Source organism: Gastrolobium bilobum, unplaced genomic scaffold (genome assembly GCF_033153095.1).
Source record: "Gastrolobium bilobum isolate Gb01-03AN ecotype WA unplaced genomic scaffold, APGP_CSIRO_Gbil_v1 utg53380, whole genome shotgun sequence".
In the NCBI taxonomy this organism is placed as follows: Eukaryota; Viridiplantae; Streptophyta; class Magnoliopsida; order Fabales; family Fabaceae; genus Gastrolobium; species Gastrolobium bilobum.
The window spans coordinates 147,608-160,000 of NW_026897886.1; the positions used below are offsets into that span (position 1 = coordinate 147,608).

Below are 12,393 nucleotides of genomic sequence, written 5' to 3' on the forward strand. Positions count from 1 at the left end.
GAAGAAATTGAATAAGAGAAGAGCGAAACACTTTCCTCAAAGCAAAGAAAGAAGGTACCCCAGTGGAATGTAAGAAAAGGCAATCTATTGATTGTTAGGGTTATTAATTCGTTGAGATTTTCTTTGTGTTCCGTGAGTGAAGGAGATTCGTCTTCGGAAGAGAAAAACCTCAGATAGTTGCACTACACTTCAACGAAAAGAAATCAGGAAATTACATAGAATAGATAAGAATTGCAGTAGGCTAATCTTGACAGTTTCATTTTTCGATGGAGAAAGCGGCGGGCCAAAACCAAAAGAGCTCTCCAATAGTGCACCGAAAGGGGGCCGGGGAGACGGTCAACCTTAGATCGCCTAAGATCGAAAATGCTCTCTCTGAAAAGAGATATATAGCATGTGTGCCGTGAGTGAGAGGTCCATTCACTCTCCTCTCTTCTTTCGAAATTCTCGAACATGATGAAGAGCTCTTAACTTAACTAAACTAATTGTAAAAAGAAGTGCCTATCTCCTTGCCCGTGGAAAGTATTGAAAGAAGAACAAACAGGGAGGGGGGCTCACACAAGTAAGTGAAAGGCCTTAAGGGTCTTTCTGAAGTGTGGCACGGCCAGGGGGGAAAGGGGGGGGGATAAGGCTCCCCTTTTCCCTTAGAATCGAATTATAAACCGGCGCTAAGTTGCTGGATGCTTTTGATTAATAGAACAGGAAGAGGTGAGGGTGAATCTCTATGATTTTCATCATGAATTGGATTCTTCGAGCAACAGTTTTCCTATCCACAAATTTCTTAGTGAAGCAGATTCTAGGATCAGAAGGAACCGCTACAATGAGCCCTGGTAGAATTGTTCTTTTTGGAATTGTCATTTTAGGTTTGATCTTTCTCTTTCGTCTTGTTTCTTGTTTTTCAACAAAGAAAGGGTCAGGCTTTCTATTCAAACTGCTATATCTATGTATTTTCGTTTTATTGTCTTTCTATTTTTCTTTTTTGCGAATTAGCTTCCAAGGTTCTTTTCTTACTGGGGCTCTACTCATTTTTGGGGTATCGAGTGGGGCAGTCATTTCCCACCCCGGCCCCTCCGGCCCAGCAAGCTCGCGGGCGGAGGATTCCTTCGGGATAGAGGTCCTGTTGGAATCTTGGCCAGAATCCAGCGAAGAAGCGAGCGTGAACCAGCAACCTCGGATTCCCGAGCTGGAGCCTCCGCTTCTCGATGACAACACCCGTCGAGCAGAGCTCGCTGCTCGATTGCGGGCGAATTGGTGGGGTCTATCTTATACAGATACCATTCTGGGCTCCTTTGTTCGCACCCAACTCCAGATTGAGAAGCATATAGAAACAGCACTTGTGGAGGACGGGTATTCCCGTCAAGTTCTCTTTGAAAAGAGACATCATATTCGGGGCTTTCTTTTCTATCCGGAAGGGAGAGCACTTGATGCAAGCACTTACACGGGGCATCTTACCCAAATGGAAACATTTGGTACACGGAATAGCGCCCCATATCGCCGTCTTGAAAAGGCCCTTCGGGGCTCTCATCTCTTTTTAGAATAGACAACAAGAGAAGACTGTCTTGTTGTTTATTGGTTCGTGGTCTCTAGTGGATTTGTTGTTTATTGGGTAGAGAGGGGCCAAAGTCGTGACTGAACGGCACTTCGCGTCGAGGCCGGCCCTTGTCGTGGTAGCCCCATGATAAGGGGAAGGGGAGTTAGACTTTCTAAAAAGCCACTGAAATCGAGTACATCGAGATCGAGAGATCTTCGGATTTTCGGTCTACAGGTCGCGCATCAGTCCCATATGTTCCCATCGATACAAGATTCGGAAATGATTTGTTGCAATCTTTGACTGTGGAAGGAGATCTGCACTAGGCTTAAATGGGTCCTCTGTTGATGATCCCAAAGCGTGATATAATTTCTTTTATCTTTTTTCGGTATGCCGCTTCGCGAGCAAGGAGCGAAAGAACCAAGTGGTTTGTGGTAATGTCAGAATTTGCACCTATTTGTATCTATTTAGTGATCAGTCTGCTAGTTTCTTTGATCCCACTCGGTCTTCCTTTTCCCTTTGCTTCCAATAGTTCGACCTATCCAGAAAAATTGTCGGCCTACGAATGTGGTTTCGATCCTTTCGGTGATGCCAGAAGTCGTTTCGATATACGATTTTATCTTGTTTCCATTTTATTTATTATTCCTGATCCGGAAGTAACCTTTTCCTTTCCTTGGGCAGTACCTCCCAACAAGATTGATCCGTTTGGATCTTGGTCTATGATGGCCTTTTTATTGATTTTGACGATTGGATCTCTCTATGAATGGAAAAGGGGTGCTTCGGATCGGGAGTAATCACTAGTGATAGGGCAAAAATAGGGGGGAAGGACAAAGGAAAGAGCGATGCCTACATTAAATCAATTGATTCGTCATGGTAGAGAAGAAAAACGGCGCACGGACCGTACTCGAGCTTCGGATCAATGTCCCCAGAAGCAAGGAGTACGCCCGCGTGTTTCAACGAGAACACCGAAAAAACCAAATTCAGCTCCACGTAAGATAGCCAAAGTACGATTGAGCAATCGACATGATATATTTGCTCACATTCCGGGCGAAGGTCATAATTCGCAGGAACATTCTATGGTGTTAATAAGAGGAGGTAGAGTGAAAGATTTGCCAGGTGTTAAATCCCATTGTATTCGAGGAGTCAAGGATTTGTTGGGAATTCCGGATCGAAGAAGAGGCAGATCCAAATATGGTGCAGAAAAACCCAAATCGATATGAATGGAGGATGCCTCTTGAACTTCTTTTTCTCGGTCAGGAGAGGTACGAAGTCACTCGACTGAAAGGAGAGGGAACAACCACAACGTTATGCCCTAAAATAGAAACGGAGCCCTTCCGAATGACCTATAATGGAGTCTAATACACTAGACAAGAAAGGGATAAACCGGGCCGACGAAAGAATACCGCCCGTCCGATTTCTTCGTCCGGTTTTATTTCACTTCTTTTTGGATATTTCGTTTCTAAGTTTCCGGACTTGCCCTTCGCACGATTCTCTCATAAAATGCTTGTTCCAATCGGAACTGCATGCAAAGTCAAAAAATAGGTTCTCTTATTTCTAGAGAATTCCTGTATGGATGAAGGAGTTCAATTTGAAATTATGAAGCCCGGAGATGGGAAGGTGGTTTCTTGTAATTTTGGGAATCTTTTCGTTAACAAATATGGATTCCCCATAGTCTCGGTGTCTGAGGATTTAGAGGATCCTAAAATAGAAGCACGATATGATTTCTTCATTATAGATTGAGAGATTTTTCGATAAAAAGATGGATAGGATTTCTGACTTCCACTTCCTATAGGACATGAGGGCTTCAAGCCTATGCTAAGAGAGTAAGGTTCCTGTCTCGATCCTTTTTCTTTCTTCTTTTGCTTTCCCTCCGCTAGTCCTGTGATCGCTCTCGCTCGGGAGGAAGTCAAAGCGGAAGTCAGTAGTGCTTTCTTCTTTTAGAAAGGATATTCCTTACTTTCGAATGGAGAATGAAAAAGACATTACATAATAGATTTAACGATTCCCCGCAACCTCTAGTAAGAGGAAGTAATAGCTGACTCTCATCTAAGATAGATCTCTTAGCTCCTGCCTTAGTGGAAGTTACTACTATAGGCACGTATCGAAGTCGCAAAGGAGGAAGCGTAGCATTGAGGGGTTTAGGGAGCGTAGCTAGCCGAGGTTGCTTTGTTAGTAGCTGTCTTGTAAGCGCCGTACGTGACATATATCTGGTTTAGAGATTCTTTTACTTAACCTGGGCAGGTAGTTCTGCTTCTAGTGCCGGAGGAGTCGATCTAAATGGAACCTGGAATACTATACATGCTACTCTCAAAAAAGGAATGCAACTAGAGGGATCCGACCATCCATCTTCCTTCCCCAAGAAAGGCGGCATTGAGCTAACATCTCCGCGCCCCCTAACTACTGAAGACCTTAAAGAGGTGGTTGACGTTCGTAAGGCATAGATCGCTGATTCTCTTAATTTAATTCTTTGAAACTACGCGCTAGACTAGACTACCCTCTATTTTAATAGTAAGATTTTAGATTATTGGCTATTGGCACTTCTATAGAATAGAAAGAAGGTCTTGAAGAGCCTCGTCAAAGTACGCCCAAAGACTTATTTCCTTTAAGCAGAGACCCTTTTTCTGTGAGGGGTCGTAGGCCAGTCTTTCAGTAATTTCCGAGGGCAATCAAAAAAGTTCTTTATAGGTTCACGAACACAACCCGGCAATCGATTTCCTACAACCCCATGGAATCTCATTCATTCAAATTGTATAGAAAAGAAAGAAATCGGATGAGACTTTCATTCTTACTATTCGTATTATCGTAGTAGAAGTAAGAAAGCAGATTTACTAATCAGTTTATTCGCCATGTTAGGAGAAGGGGATGGTCGATGGAAAGAAAAAGAAAGAGCTTTGAATGCAAGCTTCACTCCATCTTTGAGAGTATGGAACTAAGAAGTGGCGGTTAGCGCACCTGCTTCCATTTTCTTACGTCTGTCAGCTTTCTTCCTCGAGTGCTTGAGTAGAGGCTTATGGAAAGGCCTAACTGCTCTTTTAGTGAACTTGTTGTGTCCATCTGCTTCACTTCAAAAGAATGACGTAGATATATATACGAGAAAGAAAGGGCCATGGCAAAGGGTATCGTATATAAGAAAAAAGCTTGACGGAGTGACCTTTCTCGATTTCAACAAGCCGATGGTGATCTCACGGGAATCTCGCTTTGTCAGTGTGGAGTGGATATAACGCCGACAGCATGCAGCTGATAATGAAGACAGAAATAGATAGAAAATCTTAAGTGAACCGCAAAAATGACTTAAATAAACTTAGCACGCCCAAAGAGTAAAGCTCCCGCCCTTAATAAAGAGGCTTAAGTTATCGGTTCGAATCCGATAAAGGGCTTTCGGGTGTTCCAAACACTCTTTTTTTCGGTATGCTGCTCCGCGAGCAAGGAGTGCCACGCACGAGCGGAGCTATAATCCAATACGAAAAGATGAACAGCTCTCAACTCGTACTATATGATAATCCAAGGCTTAGCGATCTGGATTTTCTCATGGATACTGATTTGACTTCCTTCCCTTCTTCCGCTTCTTCCACTAGTTCTTCAACTTTGTCCGACGGGCAAAGTGCTGCACCTGACTTAGATACCTTATTTTATCAACTTTGTGATGAATACAACAGGTGTGTGCATGAAGCCGGGAAGGTCTTACCCCCGTCATGGACCATGACGGACCTTGATCGGACAAAGTTTGGGGATGAAGCTATTCAGCACAGCTTTCTGAGGGATGCCTACTATGATGTGCTTTTATGTGGCACTCATAGTTGGGGATGTGAGGAGCTGCTGAATTTGCTGGATCTAAGAAATTCTATTTATTAGGAGGTACTTTCTATTTTTGCTAATATTTCACAGTAAGGGCTATTCTAACCATGTCTTTCTTGTTCCACTAGCTAGGACAAAATTCTCAGATGTCCCTTTCGTTATTACAACCTTCTTTTTTGATGTCAAAGACCAGAAGCTATGCGCTAATTCTCATTGGATCTCGGTTGTTCTTAACAGCGATGGCTATTCATTTAAGTCTTCGGGTAGCACCATTAGATCTTCAACAAGGTGGAAATTCTCGTATTCTGTATGTACATGTTCCTGCGGCTTGGATGAGTATTCTTGTTTATATCGCTACGGCTATAAACACTTTATTATTCCTATTCACAAAACATCCCCTTATTCTTAGCTCTTCCGGAACCGGTACAGAAATGGGTGCTTTTTTTACGTTCTTTACCTTAGTTACTGGGGGGTTTCGGGGAATACCTATTTGGGGCACCTTTTGGGTGTGGGATGCTCGTTTAACGTCTGTATTCATCTCGTTTCTGATTTACCTGGGTGCACTGCGTTTTCAAAAGCTTCCTGTCGAACCGGCTCCTATTTCAATCCGTGCTGGACCGATCGATATACCAATAATCAAGTCTTCAGTCAACTGGTGGAATACATTGCATCAACCTGGGATCATTAGCCGATCTGGTACATCAATACATGTTCCTATGCCCATTCCAATCTTGTCTAACTTTGCTAACTTCCCCCTCTCAACCCGTATCTTGTTTGTTCTGGAAACACGTCTTCCTATTCTATCTTTTCCCGAATCTCCTTTAAGGGATGAAATAGAAGTCGAGAAGGAATAGCAAAACCTAGTTGACTTCCCAGCTCAAACTGAACGCGATGTAATCAAACTTATGGGGGGATATTGAAACTAAGACTCATTCCGTCTATTGCTCTACCTTCCTCCAACAGATTCAATTGCATCGTTTATTCCTATTCCGGCAAAACTAGCTGCTGACTCAACCCCCCCTCGGGTCTACGCCCTCTTTGTTTTAGCATCGGCGATGGAAAGAGAGTAGGAGCGCATTCTCTCCATCTCAGTTGGAAAGTCTATCGCTCTCAGCAGGGCAAGGAAGGTCTCTAATCGACAACAAAGAGATATGCCAATTAGCGGCACACTTACTATAAACCGATTTTCGTTAAATCCTATAACCACTCTTCTCTTAGTTACTCTTCTCAAATCTCTTTAGGGAGTGAATGACTCTTGGGTATGGCGGAAGAAGAATAAGTAAGAAATACGACTAGACTTTTAGCTTGAAGGTGGGCTTTAGTCTTTTAACAACCGATCTTGCGACATCAAGTTGTCAATCCCTCATAGGGGCATCGAGTTGCCTTTTAGTATCCCTTTAGAGCAGAGCGTCTTTCCTATCTCTCCAGGCTAGTCTCTTAGATAGCAAGTCAAAGGAGTGTTGTTCAAATTCTACACCATCCTCCGTCGCTGTCTGGAACGAGAATTCATTGTCATCCTCCCTTAGCCGATTGCTCACTATCAACCACTTAATCCTTCTCAGACATCTTATCCTCCTTGATAACCAGACTAACCACTTCAGGCTGCACAATAGAGATCGAGATAGCCTCGTAAGCATGATTCTTAGTCTCGTGGTTGAGATCCGTGAGCGAGACCCAAGCAAGCAGGAGAAGCAAAGGTAGAAAGAGCAGAAAGGCAGCATTCTTTCTCCGCCCGCTGCTATATCAAGATGATCTATAGCATCATAGATAGAGACAAAGGCAGCTACATATAGATGAGGATCAATATCGTTCCCTCATGAAAGGTCAGTTCAAGAAGAATCGCAATATCAGTTGTTGGAATCTGCTGCTCTCGAATTCGCTGTGCCAATCCGCTCTTTGGCTGTTAGCAAGAAGACGATAGGAGTGAACAGCGGATTCTCCGATCGGCAAATCCGCTGTTGTCTAGATAGATAGAATAGATGTCGCACAATCGGTTGTCGCATTATCCGCTGCGTTAAGTTTGTAAATCGAATAAATAGAATAGAAGAGAGGAGACTCCCTTGTTTCTTTCTCCTCGGATCCGGTCTGTAACCCCCCGAAGGGGAACCCCGGGATCGCCAATTGCCCTATCTTGATACCTTTTAGATAGAGAGCCTAGTCGTTTCACTCCGCCCCCCATCAAAAAAAGATATTGCAGGGGCTTCCTGACTTAGACATGAATCTAAGGACCACTTCCTCTTTTGAATCCATAAAAAAAAAATGGCTATACTTCCTGTGCCCTTACCCCGAATGCTTTAGGAGTTACTGCTTTGTTAGTTATTTAGTTATGACTGAGGAGTGTTGGGAGGTTTCCTATGAGTTCTGAGTGAAAGCTGTAACTAAATAGCTAGAGAAAGTATAATAAACTATCCTATCCTACAATCGGGTGTTCATAATCTGGAGTAAAAGGATTCATACATTGATACGGCGGTCATTCGAAACCGCCATCTTTATCAAATCAAAATGGCCCATAATAGATTTAATATAGTAAGACTTTGGTCCATTCTTCCGGATATCCTTCGCCATCTTTTCGTAGATCTGAATTTCTTCCTTGTCAGTGTCTGCAACGTTCAAAACTTCTTCGGTTTCCTCTCGTATTGTCAAAATACGAAAGAATGGCCTCCGTTGGATTTATATATGGATCATTATCGAGCAAGTCGGGATGCTCAGAAAGAACTTGTTTAAACAGGGAATAGCATTCATGTTTCTTCTCCCTGATCTGAAGATCCCTATTTTCGAAATCGAGTAATCGGTTATATTCATACTTAGAGGTAGCTTGATCCAGAGCTGTTTTTATTTCGCTCCAGTAGACCCCCCTTTCTTTATCATGGAGAAAAATAGTATTAGAATTATCCAGTGCTACGATTCGACTTCTCATCGATGACTCCAAGGGGATATTCTTAGTAACAGGCCAAGGCTCCGCAAGGACCTGGAGCTCAAATGAATCTTCTGAGTTTTCGGCCGAGTTAGCACCAGTATAAGGAATGATTTCTCCATCTGAGGTATTAGTACAAAAGGACAAAGAATACCACTTAGGAAGAGACTAAAGTAAGAAAGGATATAGGAGCGAATACTATAGAAGAACAAGGAAATGGCCAATAAAAGAGCTAAATACATAAATTTCAAAAGAAAGCGGGCAATTTTCTTATTTCGACTATGCACATACAAATAACGAAATAAAAAGATCAAGCCTAAGATTAGCATTGAAAAAAGCACAAGATTTCTCCCTGTGCTTATTATAGCGGTTCCTTCTGATCCTAGAAAACGTGCAAAAGCAATCCCTACAAAAACACCGAGAGCCTTCGAGAGTAAAACACCAAATCTAGAAAAAAAGAGACTCATATCCACATTACAAATGTGCGTTTTTTTTCGCCAGCCTAAAGAGGCTGTGCCGGGCTGTGCACTTCAGCCCTTCACATCAAGGTGACAGGATTCGAACCTATGGCCCTCTGTACCCAAAACAGATGCGCTGACCAGACTGCGCTACACCTCGTCTCACCCCCCTCAGCATATAGATCCACCCGATCGATGAACACTCGAACCGAACTCGCCCATCCTTTTGGGCACAGGGACGCGAGAACCAATCCGAGTAATCAACCGCTTTTTTTAGAAAATCTGCCTCCAGCAAGATAGGGCGACGCCAAAAAGCCGTATAGTGCAGGAGCGCTCACATTTTTTTTTGGCTTCCTCTTTCACTTGAATTTCAAAAAATCCGGCTCGCTCCCGGCTACCTGTCCTTTGGACCCAAAGCCCGCTTAGAAGTGGATTCGAACCACTGACACAAGGATTTTCAGTCCTTTGCTCTAACCAGCTGAGCTACCTGAACCACTTTCCTAAAGTCTGTTTTCTTCATCGAATAGCGCCCTACCTTACTTACCACTTTACTAGTAAGGGAAAAGCCCTTTACTAATAACAAGAAAGAAAGGGCTTTTTTCGTTCGTCAAGCTTTCGAGCAGCTCTTTCAACTGCCGCCTAATCTCCTCTCCCAACATGCTCAAGAACCGAGAGCCGCCCAGGGCCGGAGGGAGCTTGCTTATAAAAAGAAGATAGGCCGGTCAAAACAACGCGCAACGGGCTCTCCGCTCACTAAGTAGTGCTATTCTGTCCTCCGGGGGACTCCACCAACACCAAGAGGTTCTTTCTCTCACGTAATTTCGCCCGCCCGTTCCACTTCCGTGCCGGAGGAAATGGGATTCGAACCCATGATACAATCTTCTTGTATGTCGATTTAGCAAACCAATGCCTTAAGCCACTCAGCCATACCTCCAAGTTGTTGATCGGAATTTGATGTGCGGTTGGTTGCCCGAAGGGCTATCTGATCCGATCAACTGCGTAAGCCGTAGCGCGCTAGCGCGCGTACTCTTCCTCTATCTATGAGCGAGACTCCATCCAAATCTGCCACTCGTTGGGCTTAGCCCTCTTTTCTATGAACACCCCACCACTGAATGATGAACTTTGCCAGTCTTCGCCTCCGACCCGACCAGGAGAGAAGAGTCAAGCCAAGCCCTTACCCGCCTGAATGGAATTCATATCTCCTTCGTCTGGTCGAGAAGGGAGAAAGCCCGGGTGAAAGACTATGCCTTCAAGGGGGCCAAAACGACCAGAAAAGGGAGCGGGAAGGCATGGTCACAAGACCCCGCTTTGAGCCATCGAAGACCAGATGATGGGTTACGAAGATATACAAGGAAAGAGACGCTCTGGAATACCTCAGGGGTTACGCCCAGAAAAGGCGGCCCTTTCATTTCTGAATGAAGCCTTACAGACGAACTATAGAAGGAGACAGGCTTCAGCCTTTCCAGAGTGAGCGCCATACATTACTGTAGCACACACTGGTCCCCAAAGAGAAAGGCTTTCGTCCTTCCTGAATATTATGGGAACTTTCTTCTATTAATTAATTGTTTTCGAAATGCCGATTTTCCTGTCTGCGCTAAGGCGATAAGGAAAAAGAGAGGGGCCCTTAGTATGTGGCAAAAAAGGCAAAGCTGCAGGAGAGACCTCGCTTTCATGGATGCTCCAGTTACCGAAGATCCAAAGCAAAGGAAGAGCGAGCTCTGATTCCCAGTTCGTTAATCAATAGAAGATACCCACGGGTTACTTCCTTTCTACACAGGAACGGAACGAGTTGACCAGACCATTCAACATCCGAAGGACTCTACCGCTGGAACGACCGATGCCTGATTCATTGCTCGCTCACGACCCCTTAAGGTTTGCACTCACTCTCTTTCGATAGAAAAAGGAAGAAATTACCGGGAGTTGAAGAGTAAGAAAAGGGCTTCCCCTTAGACCTTTAGACCTGACCAAGAGAAGTAACACCGGTAGCCAATAACTCAGAAAGAAAGGTCCCTCGAGCTTTATTAGTAGTTACACGAGTGCTCAGATCAATACCGAAACACATATGGAGTGCCTGGCCTGGACCACAAAGAAAGAGCACAAGCAGGACTCCCTGCACCCGCGTGAGGGATGACTTTGAATCCATACCGAAGAGAATGGACGACTTGAAAAGGTCTCAATAGACAAAGAGACGATCTACACCGAAACAGAGAAAAGACATTAGGAGCACTCATTCCTTGTACCCGGGGAACTGATTCATAAGGAAGGGGATCTACACCAGAAAAGGAGTTTACGGCCGGTTCCCATATAGACAAACTCACATAGCTTTAGGCAGTACTCTTCTTACTAAAGAAGACTTACTGAAAGAGGGAGCAAATCCGTCACTGGACGAGGAAGGAAAGGCAAATAAATAAAAGGCTTTAGCAGCCCATTCTTGAACACGAACCCTGATCCTAGTACTATACTAGTAGGTAGGGCTTATTATGGAATAGGAATAGAAAGCCCGGGAGGTCCCCCCGTGTTTAATAGCATATCCAGTTTCTGCCTGGTTTGCTCTTTCTTTGCCGCGGACGAAGCCCTATTAAGTGACTGATTGTGTTGAGTCGGATACCTCTTTAGAACGAAGTTTACCTCTACTATAGATAGTACTAAAATGACTTCGTTCCTTGAAAGCGCTCTCTGCTTGATCTGGCACTACTACTATAAATTCGGGTGATAGACGAAGGCGTTGGTCCATCGGTGCCTTAGGTTAGGGGCAATCATCTGCGCCAGTGTATAAAAAGACATTTGCAATTTTTACAGTAGCGAGGAGAGCTTATTGACAAAAGTGGAGGTTCTTTCTGTCCAATACGGGGGAATCAGCTTCATTCAATGCCAGCATCTCTCTCAGCTGCAAGAAGATCAACTGCATTGCCAAGCTCCAACTCTGCTTTTTGCTTTAGTCGGCTGAGCTACTCTCCTCCTGGAGTTCGGAATCGGCAAGAGAGAAGAGGGACGTACTTAACAGCAAGGAAGTGGAATCAATCCCGTTTGCTACAGGATTCTTTCGATCTGGTAAACCCCTTTTTACTAGAAAGTCAAATCTCAGTTTGAAACCCCAATACTTGCTACTTCAGCAGAGGCATCTTCCTGGCTTAGAAAACGCTAGAGATTCCCTCTGACTCCTAGTCGAGATCTTCTCTTTCTCCTATCCCGGTAGACGGGCGAGCATCTCCGAACCTTAAGAAGTGAGTTTTAAAGAGAAGGAGTACCGCTCAAGCTTCAACTCCGCTCCTTTCCTCAGTTCTTCTTAGTACCCTTTCATGAATTGGAAGAGGAAGTGGGAAGACCTCCCTACCCAACCTTACCTAAGGTCGAGCAGTTTGCAACTCCGATCCCTAAAGGTCAGTTTGAAACTCCCGGTCTAACAGCGTATTGTCCCATCTCCTAGCTCAAACTAAGAGCAGTTTGAAATGAAACTTCCTCCCTATTCCTATGGGTCGAGTGAGCTCTTGCTTCTCCGCTTCGAGTAGCCGACTCGCCCTTTCTTACCAGATATTGGATTCCCTTTCAAAAGATGCCGAGCCAAGATCAGGTGATTTTCTTCCTCTAGTTAGGCATAGTCCGAATTAGCTCGTCAGTGGTAGAAGCTGGTTCATCGGCTTAAGCCAGTCAATCTATCCAAAGAGCCTACCCTACGCCTCCTATAATAGATTCAGCTCCAG

At 44.3% G+C, this 12,393-nt stretch overlaps 3 protein-coding genes and 2 non-coding genes across 5 annotated transcripts; 2 read left to right on the forward strand and 3 right to left on the reverse strand.

The window, feature by feature from the left end:
* Nucleotides 1-1,741: 1,741 nt before the first annotated feature.
* LOC133311149 (uncharacterized) lies at nt 1,742-3,273 on the forward strand. The gene is made up of 2 exons (XM_061512168.1): nt 1,742-2,301; nt 2,344-3,273. The coding sequence occupies exons 1-2, from the start codon at nt 1,858-1,860 to the stop codon at nt 2,743-2,745; spliced, it is 846 nt and encodes a 281-aa protein (XP_061368152.1). The 5' UTR covers nt 1,742-1,857; the 3' UTR covers nt 2,746-3,273.
* Nucleotides 3,274-5,466: 2,193 nt separating this feature from the next.
* LOC133311173 (putative cytochrome c biosynthesis ccmC-like mitochondrial protein) lies at nt 5,467-6,243 on the forward strand. Its single transcript, XM_061512186.1, has one exon. The coding sequence runs from the start codon at nt 5,467-5,469 to the stop codon at nt 6,172-6,174; it is 708 nt and encodes a 235-aa protein (XP_061368170.1). The 3' UTR covers nt 6,175-6,243.
* A 1,520-nt stretch (nt 6,244-7,763) lies between these two features.
* On the reverse strand, nt 7,764-10,170 carry LOC133311162 (uncharacterized mitochondrial protein AtMg01280-like). The gene is given in 3 exon segments (XM_061512178.1): nt 7,764-7,975; nt 7,977-8,402; nt 9,961-10,170. Coding segments are annotated over 3 exon segments (840 nt in total). The 3' UTR covers nt 7,764-7,771.
* TRNAP-UGG (transfer RNA proline (anticodon UGG)) lies at nt 8,778-8,852 on the reverse strand. Its single transcript has one exon. It is a non-coding gene; the product is annotated as a tRNA-Pro (tRNA).
* Nucleotides 9,112-9,185, reverse strand: TRNAF-GAA (transfer RNA phenylalanine (anticodon GAA)). The gene has a single exon. It is a non-coding gene; the product is annotated as a tRNA-Phe (tRNA).
* Nucleotides 10,171-12,393: the final 2,223 nt, after the last annotated feature.